The 13,089-nt window shown below is 40.7% G+C and overlaps 1 protein-coding gene across 2 annotated transcripts in view; it reads right to left on the bottom strand.

Moving 5' to 3' along the window:
- The window catches only part of LOC111961645 (ras-related protein Rab-22A-like), a 55,507-nt gene that overhangs the window by 30,953 nt on the left and 11,465 nt on the right, over window positions 1-13,089 (bottom strand). The window contains exons 4-5 of one of the 2 annotated variants that reach the window (XM_023984069.2): window positions 2,635-2,741; window positions 1,659-2,451 (exon numbers count right to left, since the gene is read on the bottom strand). In XM_023984069.2, coding sequence (XP_023839837.1) covers window positions 2,244-2,451; window positions 2,635-2,741 — 315 coding nt within the window. In that variant the 3' untranslated portion in view covers window positions 1,659-2,243. Of the gene's footprint in view, window positions 1-1,658; window positions 2,452-2,634; window positions 2,742-13,089 lie in introns of those variants that run through there. The other variant, XM_023984078.2, reaches the window with a different exon arrangement.

Below are 13,089 nucleotides of genomic sequence, written 5' to 3'. Positions count from 1 at the left end.
CGCTTAAGGGCAATCTATACAGAAATACCCATAATGGTTAAGCAAACAACATGTTTTTAGACATTTGTGCAAATGTATAAAACATCCATCACAGCAACTTCGCACAGCCATTGAAGAGGAGTGGACAACATTCCACAATCAACAGCCTGATCAACTCAATGCGAAGGAGAGGCAAATGTCGTACTGCATAAGGCAAATGATAGTCACACCACATACTGACTGTGTTTCAGATCCACGCCCCTTTGTAAGGTGTCTGTAACCAACAGATGCTTGTCTGTATTCCCAGTCATGTGAAATCCATAGATTAGGGCCTAATGATTTTATTTCAATTGACTGATTGCCTTATATGAAGTATAACTCAGTAAAATCTTCTAAATTGTTGCATGTTGTGTTGATATTTTTGTTCAGTGTACAGTTGAAGTCGGAAGTTTACAAACACTTAGTTTGGATCATTAAAACTCTTTTTTCAACCACTCCACAGATGTCTTGTTAACAAACTATAGTTTTAGCAAAGTCGGTTAGGACATCTACTTTGTGCATGACACAAGTAATTTTTCCAACAATTGTTTACAGACAGATTATTTCACTTATAATTCACTGTATCACAATTCCAGTGGGTCAGAAATGTACATACACTAAGTTGACTGTGCTTTAAACAGCTTGGAAAATTCCAGAAAATGATGTCATGGCTTTAGAAGCATCTGATAGGCTAATTGACATCCTTTGAGTCAATTGGAGGTGTACCTGTGGATGTATTTCAAGGCCTACCTTCAAACTCAGTGCCTCTTTGCTTGACATCATGGGAAAATCAAAAGAAATCAGCCAAGACCTCAGAAAAACAATTGTAGACCTCCACAAGTCTGGTTCATCCTTGGGAGCAATTTCCAAAGCCTGAAGGTACCACGTTCATCTGTACAAACAATAGTACGCAAGTATAAACACCATGGGACCACGCAGCCATCATACCTTTCAGGAAGGATACGTGTTCTGTCTCCTAGAGATGAAGGTACGTTGGTGCGAAAAGTGCAAATCAATCCCAGAACAGCAAAGGACCTTGTGAAGATGCTGGAGGAAACAGGTACAAAAGTATATATATGCACAGTAAAACGAGTCCTATATCGACATAACCCGAAAGGCCGCTCAGCAAGGAAGAAGCCACTGGTCCAAAACCACCATAAAAAAGCCAGACTACGGTTTGCAACTGCACATGGGGACAAAGATCGTACTTTTTGGAGAAATGTCCTCTGGTCTGATGAACAAAAAAATAGAACTGTTTGGCCATAATGACCATCATTATGTTTGGAGGAAAAAGTGGGAGCTTGCAAGCCGAAGAACACCATCCCAACCGTGAAGCACGGGGTGGCAGCATCATGTTGTGGGGGTGCTTTGCTGCAGGAGTAACTGGTCACTTCACAAAATAGATGGCATCATGAGGCAGGAAAATTATGTGGATATATTGAAGCAACATCTCAAGACATCAATCAGGAAGTTAGAGCTTGGTCGCAAATGGGTCTTCCAAATGGACAATGCACCAAGCATACTTCCAACGTTGTGGCAAAATGGCTTAAGGACAACAAAGTCACGGTATTGGAGTGGCCATCACAAAGCCCTGACCTCAATCCTATAGAAAATTTGTGGCAAGACTGAAAAAGCTATTATTCTGACATTTCACATTCTTAAAATAAAGTGGTGATCCTAATTGACCTAAGACAGGGGATTTTTACTAAGATTTGTGAAAAACTGAGTTTAAATGTATTTGTCTAAGGTGTATGTAAACTTCCAACTTCAACTGTACATACAGTATATATTTTTTGAGCGGTTATTACGGTGACTGCGKTCATTTGGCTGGCCAATTACATCATCCAAAAYTCCATGACCATCACAGCCCTACTCCCCACCAGTATCACATCACTCATCTCTACTAGACTTATGTGTTGCATGGGGCTTCCCCCAGTACTGCTATACCTTCATTCGATCCAGCTAATGCTCATCATATTACAATGAACTACACATGATGGAAGCAAACAAGCATCGTAAGCTGTGTTTCCACAGGGGCCCACTCTGATTGGAAAGCAATTGCATATACATGTTTCTCTTTATGAACTAGACCTGTGCTGTGTCCCATTTTGAGGTACAGTCATTTCAAATAATTGCTTAGCGAGTCAATAATGACTAATACTAATGGATGGACAGTAGATGGGAGATTATTTGAACCATCAGTTCTTTCCACTGCTCCAATGCAATTAGGCTACTCTAGTAGTTAAAGTCCTCTCATCTAAGCGAGCATGTTTGAGTGACATTACATACACATCCTCCAGTGTATCTCCAACAGAGAGCCGCAATGGCCGGCAGTTACTGTTCCATGGTATGTTCACATTGTTGGAGCCAAAAGTTTGAAGATACACGGTTGGCTCGGCCGTTGACGTCCCTTGCGTCGGCGAGTCATTTAATCTTCATTAGAAAATGTAGTACAAGCAAATCTCATGTCAACGATTCAGCGATTCGTCTGGTAAAATTACTCTATGCTGCTGACTTGTAAAAAATAAGCCAATGTCTGCRTCCCAAATGGCACCCTATTTCCTATATTGTGCACTACTTTTGACCAGGGCCCTGGGACTYGAGGGATTTATTTACCTGGCATCGGACAGGTCACACTTGTTGCCAGCGATGGCTACCACGATGTTGGGAGGGCMGTGTTGGCGAAGCTCCTTCACCCAGTTCTTCAATGCCTGGAACGAGTCCTGAGAAACACGGTTCAAGCTATTATTAATAATAACTTATTCAACATTTATAGCGCTAATCATTTCATAAAGAATCCCAAAGTGCTTTAAAGCAACATAAAAATACATGMAATTTATAAAAAACATCACAACATGGACAGTCATTAGAAAGTTAATGGAGTGGTCATCTGAGGGAGGTGGTCAAGCTGGGAGGGAAAGTCCGGGGGCAGGCAGGCAGCACGGTCTCATCAAGGTGTCTCTCTGTCTCTGGCTTGTCCGTAGTAGGAATCAGGTTTGAGCTTAGCCAGTGGCACTGCAGTCCATGGACGCCATAGTAGGTAGCTAGCTACTCCTTCACTACTGCCAAAATGAAGCAACTTGGATGATGCTGTGTCAGTCACATGGCTCCAGAAAGCACACRACATTTCAATAATAATTCAAGATTAGCCTCACCGCACCKATCTGCCGTCTTGCTTTCGGACTTCTCTCCATCCTCAACCTCTGGACACTAGCTTGCATTTCGAATCAAAACAATTGCCAGCTAATGTTAGCTTGCTTGCTTGCTAGCTAGCCAAACAAAGAAATGAATAGCCAACTTCACCTTCAGTCTTAATGCTGTGGTTGATTCTGATKATATTAATTAGTTATATTAATTGTTCATTCTTAAAACATAAAGATTATACAAAGAAATGCCTTAATTCATTAATTACAAAAATATTTACAAATGTACAGGAGCTCTCTGCTTATGCTGCTACTAGGGTGCCATGGCAACTATATACTATAAAGTTATTACTACTTTATAGTATACATATAGTAAACATCTTACATTGTTAGATATTAGAGTTTGAGATAATGTTATGCAACGCATAACTGTGTGCGCGTGTGGGATTTAAACAGGCGTGAAACATAGGAGATGTGAACAGGACATGCAGACACATGAGTATGGGCAGTATATGTTTACTGGACATACCTATATTTGACTCAAAGTGACCAGTGGGATGCCATAGTCGCCTACAGTAGACATACAAGCTGTATGCTGTGCATGGATACCTACGTTTTTGCAAAGGTCAATCTATTTGGAGCTTTTTTTCTGTAGTCAAAAATATAAGAAGAAAAGGTCCTAAGAAAACCTGCACCTATGATGTCAGCAGGGGTCATAAAAAAAAAAAAATTAAACTGAGTTTCTCAGTGACGGAGAGAGCTGATTTATTTAGCAAATGACTCCTGATGACATAGGAATGACATAGAAAAGAAAGTGGCAGTGTCCCTTTAAAAATTTGAGGAAAAAAACAAATGTCATGTCACACCATGTTACCAAAGGGAAACAAGAGGGGATAATGTACCTCTTTAGTGATGTCATAAACAATGATGGCTGCCGCAGAGCCTCTGTAGTACATTGGTGCCAACGTACGGAACTATGGGAAAGCAGAGAAAGAAGTGGAGATATAGAATAGTGAGTAATGGGCTGCAATCATTCTTCAAAGAAAGAGGCTGTCCCTCTAGACAGGGAAGATCATTTTGTTTTCTAAAGTCTCCAACAGGACTTTATCTACAGCCAAACCGGTTGCACTGATATAGTGAGGTCAAGGGCCATGTATGCATATGTAGTACTGTAGATCATGATTAAAGTAAGAGATGATGAACTTCAAAGAAAATGTTACTGACATTTTTGTATTCATCTTTGAGGATTGTGTATCTAGCTTGCAATTGTTTATGAGAAAATCATGGCTACCAAAATAGCATCGCAATCACTATTACTGCCTGTTTCCAAAACATTACATTCACAGAGTACACAATCTAGAAGCCTTATACGGTGACATTCAGTCACCTTTATATGACTTACACCACTTTCCATTTCACCCAACAGGGTCTTTGAGAGAAAACATCAACTCAAAATGGAGGGGTAAAGCTTTTTGATAAAACAAAAAGGCCTTGTGTTCCAAGCCTATATGCCAAGTGGCTTTTGTTACCTGGAAGTATGGCAAGCCATTCCACCGAGGACTCACATGTGGTAGCCATCGGGAAAAGATGAGCAAAATGAGTCAGGCAATTGGTAATTTAATATTTATGGAGAACTATACAATTGGTCTTCACCCAGTAAAACAGAAAACCCTGCGTAATAAAAACAAGCTGAGGCTACATACAGTGCCTTCGGAAGGTATTCAGACCCCTTGACTTTTTCCACATTTTGTTACGTTTCAGCCTTATCCTAAAATGGATTAAATATTAACTTTTTTTTCAGCAATCTAAACACAATTCCCCATAATGACAAAAGTTATTTGCAAATGTATAAGTATATAACACTACTGTTCAAAATTTTTGGGTCCTTGTTTTTTTTTTTTAAGCAACTTTTTGTCCATTAAAATAACATCAAATTGATCAGAAATACAGTGTAGACATGGTTAATCTTGTAAATGACTATTGTAGCTGGAAACGGTTGATTTTTAATGGAATATCTACATACAGATATTCGGTACAGAGGCCCATTATCAGAAACCATCACTCCTGTGTTCCAATGGCACGTTTTGTTAGCTAATCCAAGTTTATAATTTTCAAAGGCTAATTGATCATTCGAAAAACCTTTTGCAATTATGTTAGCACAGCTGAAAACTGTTGTGTGATTAAAGAAGCAATAAAACTGGCCTTCTTTAGACTAGTTGAGTATCTGGAGCATCAGCATTTGTGGGTTTGATTACAGACTCAAAATGGACAGTCTATTCTTGTTCTGAGAAATGAAGGCTATTCCATGCGAAAAATTGCCAAGAAACTGAAGATCTCGCACAATGCTGTGTACCACTCCCTTCACAGAACAAACTGACTCTAACCAGAATAGAAAGAGGAGTGGGAGGCCCCGGTGCACAACTGAGCAACAGAACAAGTACATTAGAGTGTCTAGTTAGAGAAACAGTACCCGCAAAACACCAGTCTCAACGTCAACAGGGAAGACTCCGGGATGCTGGTCTTCTAGGCAGAGTTGCAAAGAAAAAGCCATATCTCAGACTGGCCAATAAAAATAAAAAAAGATTAAGATGGGCAAAAGAACATGGACACTGGACAGAGGAACTCTGGCCTAGAAGGCCAGCATCCCGGAGTCACCTCTTCACTGTTGACGTTGAGACTGGTGTTTTGCCGGTACTATTTAATGAAGCTGCCAGTTGATGACTTGTGAGGCCTATGGCTGACCCTGTAAAACAGCACTTTTCACTGCACCTATCCGGTGTATGTGACAATAAATCATATTTAAAAAATAAACAAAGTCTTTGGACTAGGCGAGACAGCGATTCATACTTTGGTTTAATTTACCTGGCTGTTGTCACAAAATGCTAACCTTACCATGCTTTCCCAAAAAGTCCATACCCCCAAATTAGGATGTTATAGACTAAATTACCTGCACAAAGTATCTTCATTCACAATAACTTTCAGACACTAGGCTACGTGTCACGCCCTGACCGTAGAGATCCTTTTTATGTCTTCTCTATTTTGGTTGGTCAGGGCGTGAGTTTGGGTGGGCATTCTTTGTCTGGTGTTCTATGTTGTCCTTGTGTTGTATTTCTGTGTGTTTGGCCTGGTATGGTTCTCAATCAGAGGCAGCTGTCTATCGTTGTCTCTGATTGAGAATCATACTTAGGTAGCCTGTTCCCACCTGTGTTTGTGGGTGGTTGTTTCCTGTTTAGTGTTTGTTTCACCTTTCAGGACTGTTCGTTTGTCGTGTTTGTTGTTTTGTCAAGTGTTTCATATTTTAATTAAATAGTATGAACACTTACCACGCTGCACCTTGGTCCTCTTCTTCTCCTCCAGACGACAAGCGTTACACTACGTTTACACAGTCATCCCAATTCTGATATTGTGCCCAATTATTGGCAAAATATCTGAACTGATTGGTCAAAAGACCAATTAGTGGAAAAAATATCAGAATTGGCCTGCCTGTGTGAACGCAGCCTTTGGGATGATTTGGGCATGTACATTTGGGTAGAAACGCTGCAATGTTGAATATTGAACTCAAGTATTTGCTGTTGTTGAAAAGGCATGCAGTATATGTTTCATTTGGTATGATTGTAATAATTTATACTGACAAGTAACAATGAGTGACATTCAGACCATCAACTGTATGAGATACAAAAGAAATCTGCAACAGAGACAAGTGAAAGGCAACGCACCTGTCATTAGTTAGACTACCATTTAGGGTCAGTCCTTCTACATTTTAGGATAATATTCAGCATAACTCTTCAAACATAATTAGCATATTTAACCATGATGGGAATAATAATCAGGCATGCCACATATTAGTTAATGAAATAAAGAGATTAGCTTAAAAAACAAACAGTCAAACATTGACTTGGAACGACCCGGCCTTTCCCACCAATTCCCATTTTCCGTTACAATAAAAAGGAATAAACTATCCCGGCTTGGAATCACACAGTTACCTCAGGAAAAGCACACATTCCGTGCAATTACAGTTGTTACTGGCCCCGAGACTACCGGAGGGAGTCCAATTTGGGATACTTGGCAGATGGCGGGAACTGGATGCTGCCTGTCTGACTGGCTAGCGCTGTGTTGCTAGCTGCAGTACAGCCAGTACCTGACAGCATAGACAGTCTTGTGTGGAACCCTCGCAAAAGTGTGCCCTGGGAGCATTTTGCACCGAGAGCTAGACCAGACAGCTCTGGCCACACCGGAGCTGTAAAAAAGCTTCCCTTATTTTGCTAAGCGTGTGCAGGTTAATTACTGAACTTATGAGCCTGGCACCCAATGAAAGGTGTCTGTCCTTGCCAGGGAATGCAGAGAGCGAAGGGGAACCCAGCTTCTTNCTCTCTGCTTATGCTGCTACTAGGGTGCCATGGCAACTATATACTATAAAGTTATTACTACTTTATAGTATACATATAGTAAACATCTTACATTGGCATCCCACTGGTCACTTTGAGTCAAATATAGGCATGTCCAGTAAACATATACTGTCCATACTCATGTGTCTGCATGTCCTGTTCACATCTCCTATGTTTCACGCCTGTTTAAATCCCACACGCGCACACAGTTATGCGTTGCATAACATTATCTCAAACTCTAATATCTAACATTAAATAGTACCCGCAAAACACCAGTCTCAACGTTAACAGGGAAGACTCCGGGATGCTGGTCTTCTAGGCAGAGTTGCAAAGAAAAAGCCATATCTCAGACTGGCCAATAAAAATTAAAAAAAGATTAAGATGGGCAAAAGAACATGGATACTGGACAGAGGAACTCTGGCCTAGAAGGCCAGCATCCCGGAGTCACCTCTTCACTGTTGACGTTGAGACTGGTGTTTTGCGGGTACTATTTAATGAAGCTGCCAGTTGACGACTTGTGAGGCCTATGGCTGACCCTGTAAAACAGCACTTTTCACTGCACCTATCCGGTGTATGTGACAATAAAACATATTTAAAAAATAAACAAACAGTCTTTGGACTAGGCGAGACAGCGATTCATACTTTGGTTTAATTTACCTGGCTGTTGTCACCAACAATCAGAGATTGTGTAGTAGCCTAATCACAACTCTTTCTCATTCCATCTCCATCAGCTGCTCCTAAATCTCTCTACCGAACTCCACTAACTGTTAATATACCAACTGGTTCTGATGTCCACAACTTCTCAAGAAGTGATCAGCTTAGAAATASAGCTGCTGCCTCTTACAATAAAGGAAAACAACTGCCAGAAATGTTGCTACCTTCTCGTTCACAGCTGTGGAACACTTGGTAGACTGGGAGAGACAGAGTGTGTGAAAGGAAGAGTCCCAGTTCGTTCCCTACCCCTTCCTCTTGGCCCTACCCTTTGAAAACTTTAGCTCTGTAAACCTAAGCAATATGGTGTAGGCTCTACCACTACCCTGAATAAACCTATCCAGAGAGAGAAAGAGTGAGAGAGCGAGAGAGGAAGAGAAGCAGGCAGGGACAGTGGCAGTGGATCAGTCRGGACTGGGGAGCAGGCAGAGACAGCTCGGGTTTCATCAGTCTTTCTTATCTTAAACAAAGCTTCATTTCATTTTACCTCAACGCCATGGCCCCGGGCAAGCTCAGAGAACAGAAGACAAACACTGTTTTATCTCACCCCTCTCCAGAGGACAACAGATGTCACGTTCGTYRTAATGTGGAAGAGAGGAGGACCAAGGCGCAGCGTGATATAAATACATTCTTCTTATTTATTTACCGAAACGAAGAACACTAAACACACTATCAAAATAACAAACGAACGTAACGCTATATAAACAATAAGTGCAGACACAGGCAACTTACACATAGACAATAACCCCCAACCCACAATACAAAACAGGCTACCTAAATATGGTTCCCAATCAGAGACAACGCAAAACACCTGTCTCTGATTGAGAACCATATCAGGCCAAACACATAGAAATAGACAAACCAGACATACAACATAGAATGCCCACTCAGATCACACCCTGACCAAACAAAACATAAAACATACAAAGCAAACTATGGTCAGGGCGTGACAACAGAGGGGAATAGACCATTGTACTAGCAGGAGATTGTAGAAGAAAGGGCACACACAAAATAATAACAGGGCAGGATTATGAGCGGTACTGTTTAAAGCCTACAACTAGCCTGGTCCCAGATCTATTTGTGCTGTCTTGCCAACAAATTTGCCTCAAAGACCCATAAAGTCTRCCATGATGGATTTTCCGCCATTTTGAATTTTGTGAAAAACACTTAAATGACATCTCCTCCGGAACCACTGGGACGATCTTGGTGAACATTGACATATGGCATCTATGGACCAAGGTCTCTCAACGCAAATTTTCCAAGACTAGTATGTCAAAATACATTCATATGGGYGTGGTCTGGCACATGAATGCATATAAATCAGACACAGATATTTGTATTGTATCCAAAGTTGGTACACATGTTCCAAACACTGTCAAAACTCAACATATGCAAGCACATTCAGATCCACCACACAGTGACACTATAACCGGCATGTTTATATAGATCTGTTTGACTCAGAGTGATGAAATTCGGCACACRTGCTAAGAGATACGAGTCAAGCTAATCTGTAAAGTATGGAAAAAAATAATTGGCTTATTGAGACCATATTGTTTGAGCAAGAGTCTTGAAGATGTGCATCCATAGATGCTATGGAGAAGAAGACATTTAAAGTAGTCAACATCATTGAAAATAGTCCAAAATATGCATATTGCATGACCGGTTTAATTTTGAGTTGTGATATTTGGCAAGTGTGGTAAGGAGTACAGAAGTACAGTGCCTTGCAAAAGTATTCACCCCCTAGGAGTTTTTCCTATTTTGTTGCATTACAACCTGTAATTTAAATTGATTTTTATTTGGATTTCRTGTAATGGACATACCCAAATATGTCCAAATTGGTGAAGTGAAATTTAAAAAATTACTTATTTAAAAAAACTGTAAAAATTTTAAAACGGAAAAGTGGTGCGTGCATATGTATTTACCCCCTTTCCTATGAAGCTCCTAAATAAGATCTGGTGCAACCAATTACCTTTAGAAGTCACATAATTAGTTAAATAAAGTCCACCTGTGTGCAATCTAAGAATCACATGATCTGTCACATGATCTCAGTATATATATATATATATATATATATATATATACACCTGTTCTGAAAGGCACCAGAGCCTGCAATACCACTAAGCAAGGGGCACCACCGAGCAAGCGGCACCATGAAGACCAAGGAGCTCTCCAAACAGGTCAGGGACAAAGTTGTGGAGAAGTACAGATCAGGGTTGTGTTATAAAAAATATATCCGAAACTTTGAACATCCCACAGAGCACCATTAAATCCATTATTTAAAAAATTGAAAGAGTATGACACCACAACAAACCTGCCAAGAGAGGACCGCCCACCAAAACTCACAGACCAGGCAAGGAGGGCATTAATCAGAGGCAACAAAGAGACCAAAAATAACCCTGAAGGAGCAGCAAAGCTCCACAGCGGAGATTGGAGTATCTGTCCATAGGACCACTTTAAGCCATACACTCCACAGAGCTGGGCTTTACGGAAGTGTCCAGAAAAAAATAAGCAAACATGTTTGGTGTTTACCAAAAGGCATGTAGGAGACTCCCCAAACATATGGAAGAAGGTACTCTGGTCAAATGAGACTAAAATGGAGCGTTCTGGCCATCAAGGAAAACGCTATGTCTGGCGAAAATCCAACACCTCTCATCACCCAGAGAACAACATCCCCACAGTGAAGCATGGCGGTGGCAGCATCATGCTGTGGGGATGTTTTTCGTCGGCAGGGACTGGGAAACTGGTCAGAATTTAAGGAATGCTCGATGGTGCTAAATACAGGGAAATTCTTGCGGGAAATCTGTTTCAGTCTTCCAGAGATTTGAGACTGGGACGGAAGTTCACCTTCTAGCAGGACAATGACCCTAAGCATACTGCTAAAGCAACACTCGAGTGGTTTGGAATGGCCTAGTCAAAGCCCAGACCTCAATACAATTGAGAATCTGTGGTATGACTTAAATATTGCTGTAAACCAGCGGAACCCATCCAACTTGAAGGAGCTGGAGCAGTTTTGCCTTGAAGAATGGGCAAAAATCCCAGTGGCTAGATGTGCCACACTTATAGAGACATACCCCAAGAGACTTGCAGCTCTAATTGCTGCAAAAGGTGGCTCTACAAAGTATTGACTTTGGGGGGTAAATAGTTATGCACGCTCAAGTTCTGTTTTTTTGTCTTATTTGTTTGGTTCACAATAAAAAATATTTTGCATCTTCAAAGTGGTAGGCATGTTGTGTAAATCAAATGATACAACCCCCCAAAAAATCTATTTTAATTCCAGGTTGTAAGGAAACAAAATAGGAAAACTGCCAAGGGGGTGAATACAGCAAGCCACTGTAGCTCCTCCTAWGTGTGAAATTTGTCCTGATGGTGGCACAGTGGGSCCCCAGCATAAACTCCGGCATTGCTGCTTGCAGCTATATTTCTTTATACTTATTTTATAAATCCTTAGCCCCTCATATGAAGGCATAGAACGCCTTCATTGTTCCCCACTGTGTTTGGGTTAGTAATCATTTGTAGAGTGGCTCTATTTGCCTAGGGCATGCATTTTTGTCACTATTATGAATGTCTAAAGACTCCGTATGTTCTTCTGAAATATGAACACAGAAATACTGGACATTTTGAACTCTTATTATGGCGGCATGGTCATTTTTCTGGCCTTGGTCTTGGACCCCTCGTTCCCCTCCCGGTCTCGGTCTTAACTCAGTCTCGCCCCCCCCCCCTCTTCCAGTCTTGGTGTTGACTCAGACTCTACTTGCTCCGGTCTTGGTCTTGAATTGGTCTCGCTTCAGGTGGTCTAGAAAACAACACTGGCTAGCTCTAATTGGCTGTAYCTGCACGAAAACTCAGATATTTTTATCCTATAGCTTGTTCTCCATCTTCTTTTTAAATAGTGAGACAACATGTTTTCAGCTCGCTCTCCTCTCACTGCAGCAGACATATAGTGAGCAATATGTTTGGAACATCAAATTGCAATAAAATCGCAGTTTTGTATCTCTATACATACACTGTGCCTTCAGAAAGTATTCATACCCCTTGACTTTTTCTACATTTTGTCAGGTTACAACCTGAGTTTAGATTAAATTTAGATTTTTGGTCACTGGCATACACACAATACCCCATAATGTCAAAGTGAAATTATGTTCAGACATTTTTACAAATTAATTAAAAAWTAAAAACTGAAATGTATTGAGTCAATAAATATTCAAGCCCTTTGTTAGGGCAGGCCTAATTTAAGTTTAGGAGTAAAAATGTGCTTAACAAGTCACATAATGAGTTGCATGGACTCACTCTGCACCTATTGGTAGATGGGCAAAGCATTTCAAAAAGCAGACATTGAATATTCCTTTGACCATGTTGAAGTTATTAATTACACTTTGGATGGTGTATCAAAACACCTAGTCACTACAAAGATACAGGCGTCCTCCCTAACTCGGCTGCAGGAGAGGAAGGAAACCGCTCAGAGATTTCACCATGAGGCCAATGGTGACTTGAAAACAGTTACAGAGTTTAATGGCTGTGAAAGGAGAAATTGACAGTGAAAAGAAGGAAGCCTGTGTAGAATAAAAATATTCCAAAACATGCATCCTGTTTGCAACAAAGCACTACAGTAATACTACAAAAAATGTGGCAAAGCAATAAACTTTTTTGTGCTGAATACAAAGTGTTATGTTCGGGGCAAATCCAATAGGATACATACAAAGTGTTATGTTTGGGGCAAATCCAATACGATACATTACTCAGTACCACTCTCCATATATTTTCAAGCATAGTGGTGCCTGCATCATGTTATGGTATGCTTGTAACCGTTAAGTACTGGKGAGTTTTTCAGGATA

Source organism: Salvelinus sp. IW2-2015, linkage group LG1 (genome assembly GCF_002910315.2).
Source record: "Salvelinus sp. IW2-2015 linkage group LG1, ASM291031v2, whole genome shotgun sequence".
NCBI classification, from domain to species: Eukaryota; Metazoa; Chordata; class Actinopteri; order Salmoniformes; family Salmonidae; genus Salvelinus; species Salvelinus sp. IW2-2015.
Note: the sequence above shows the minus strand (reverse complement) of the source record. Positions and strands in the feature narration are given on the sequence as shown.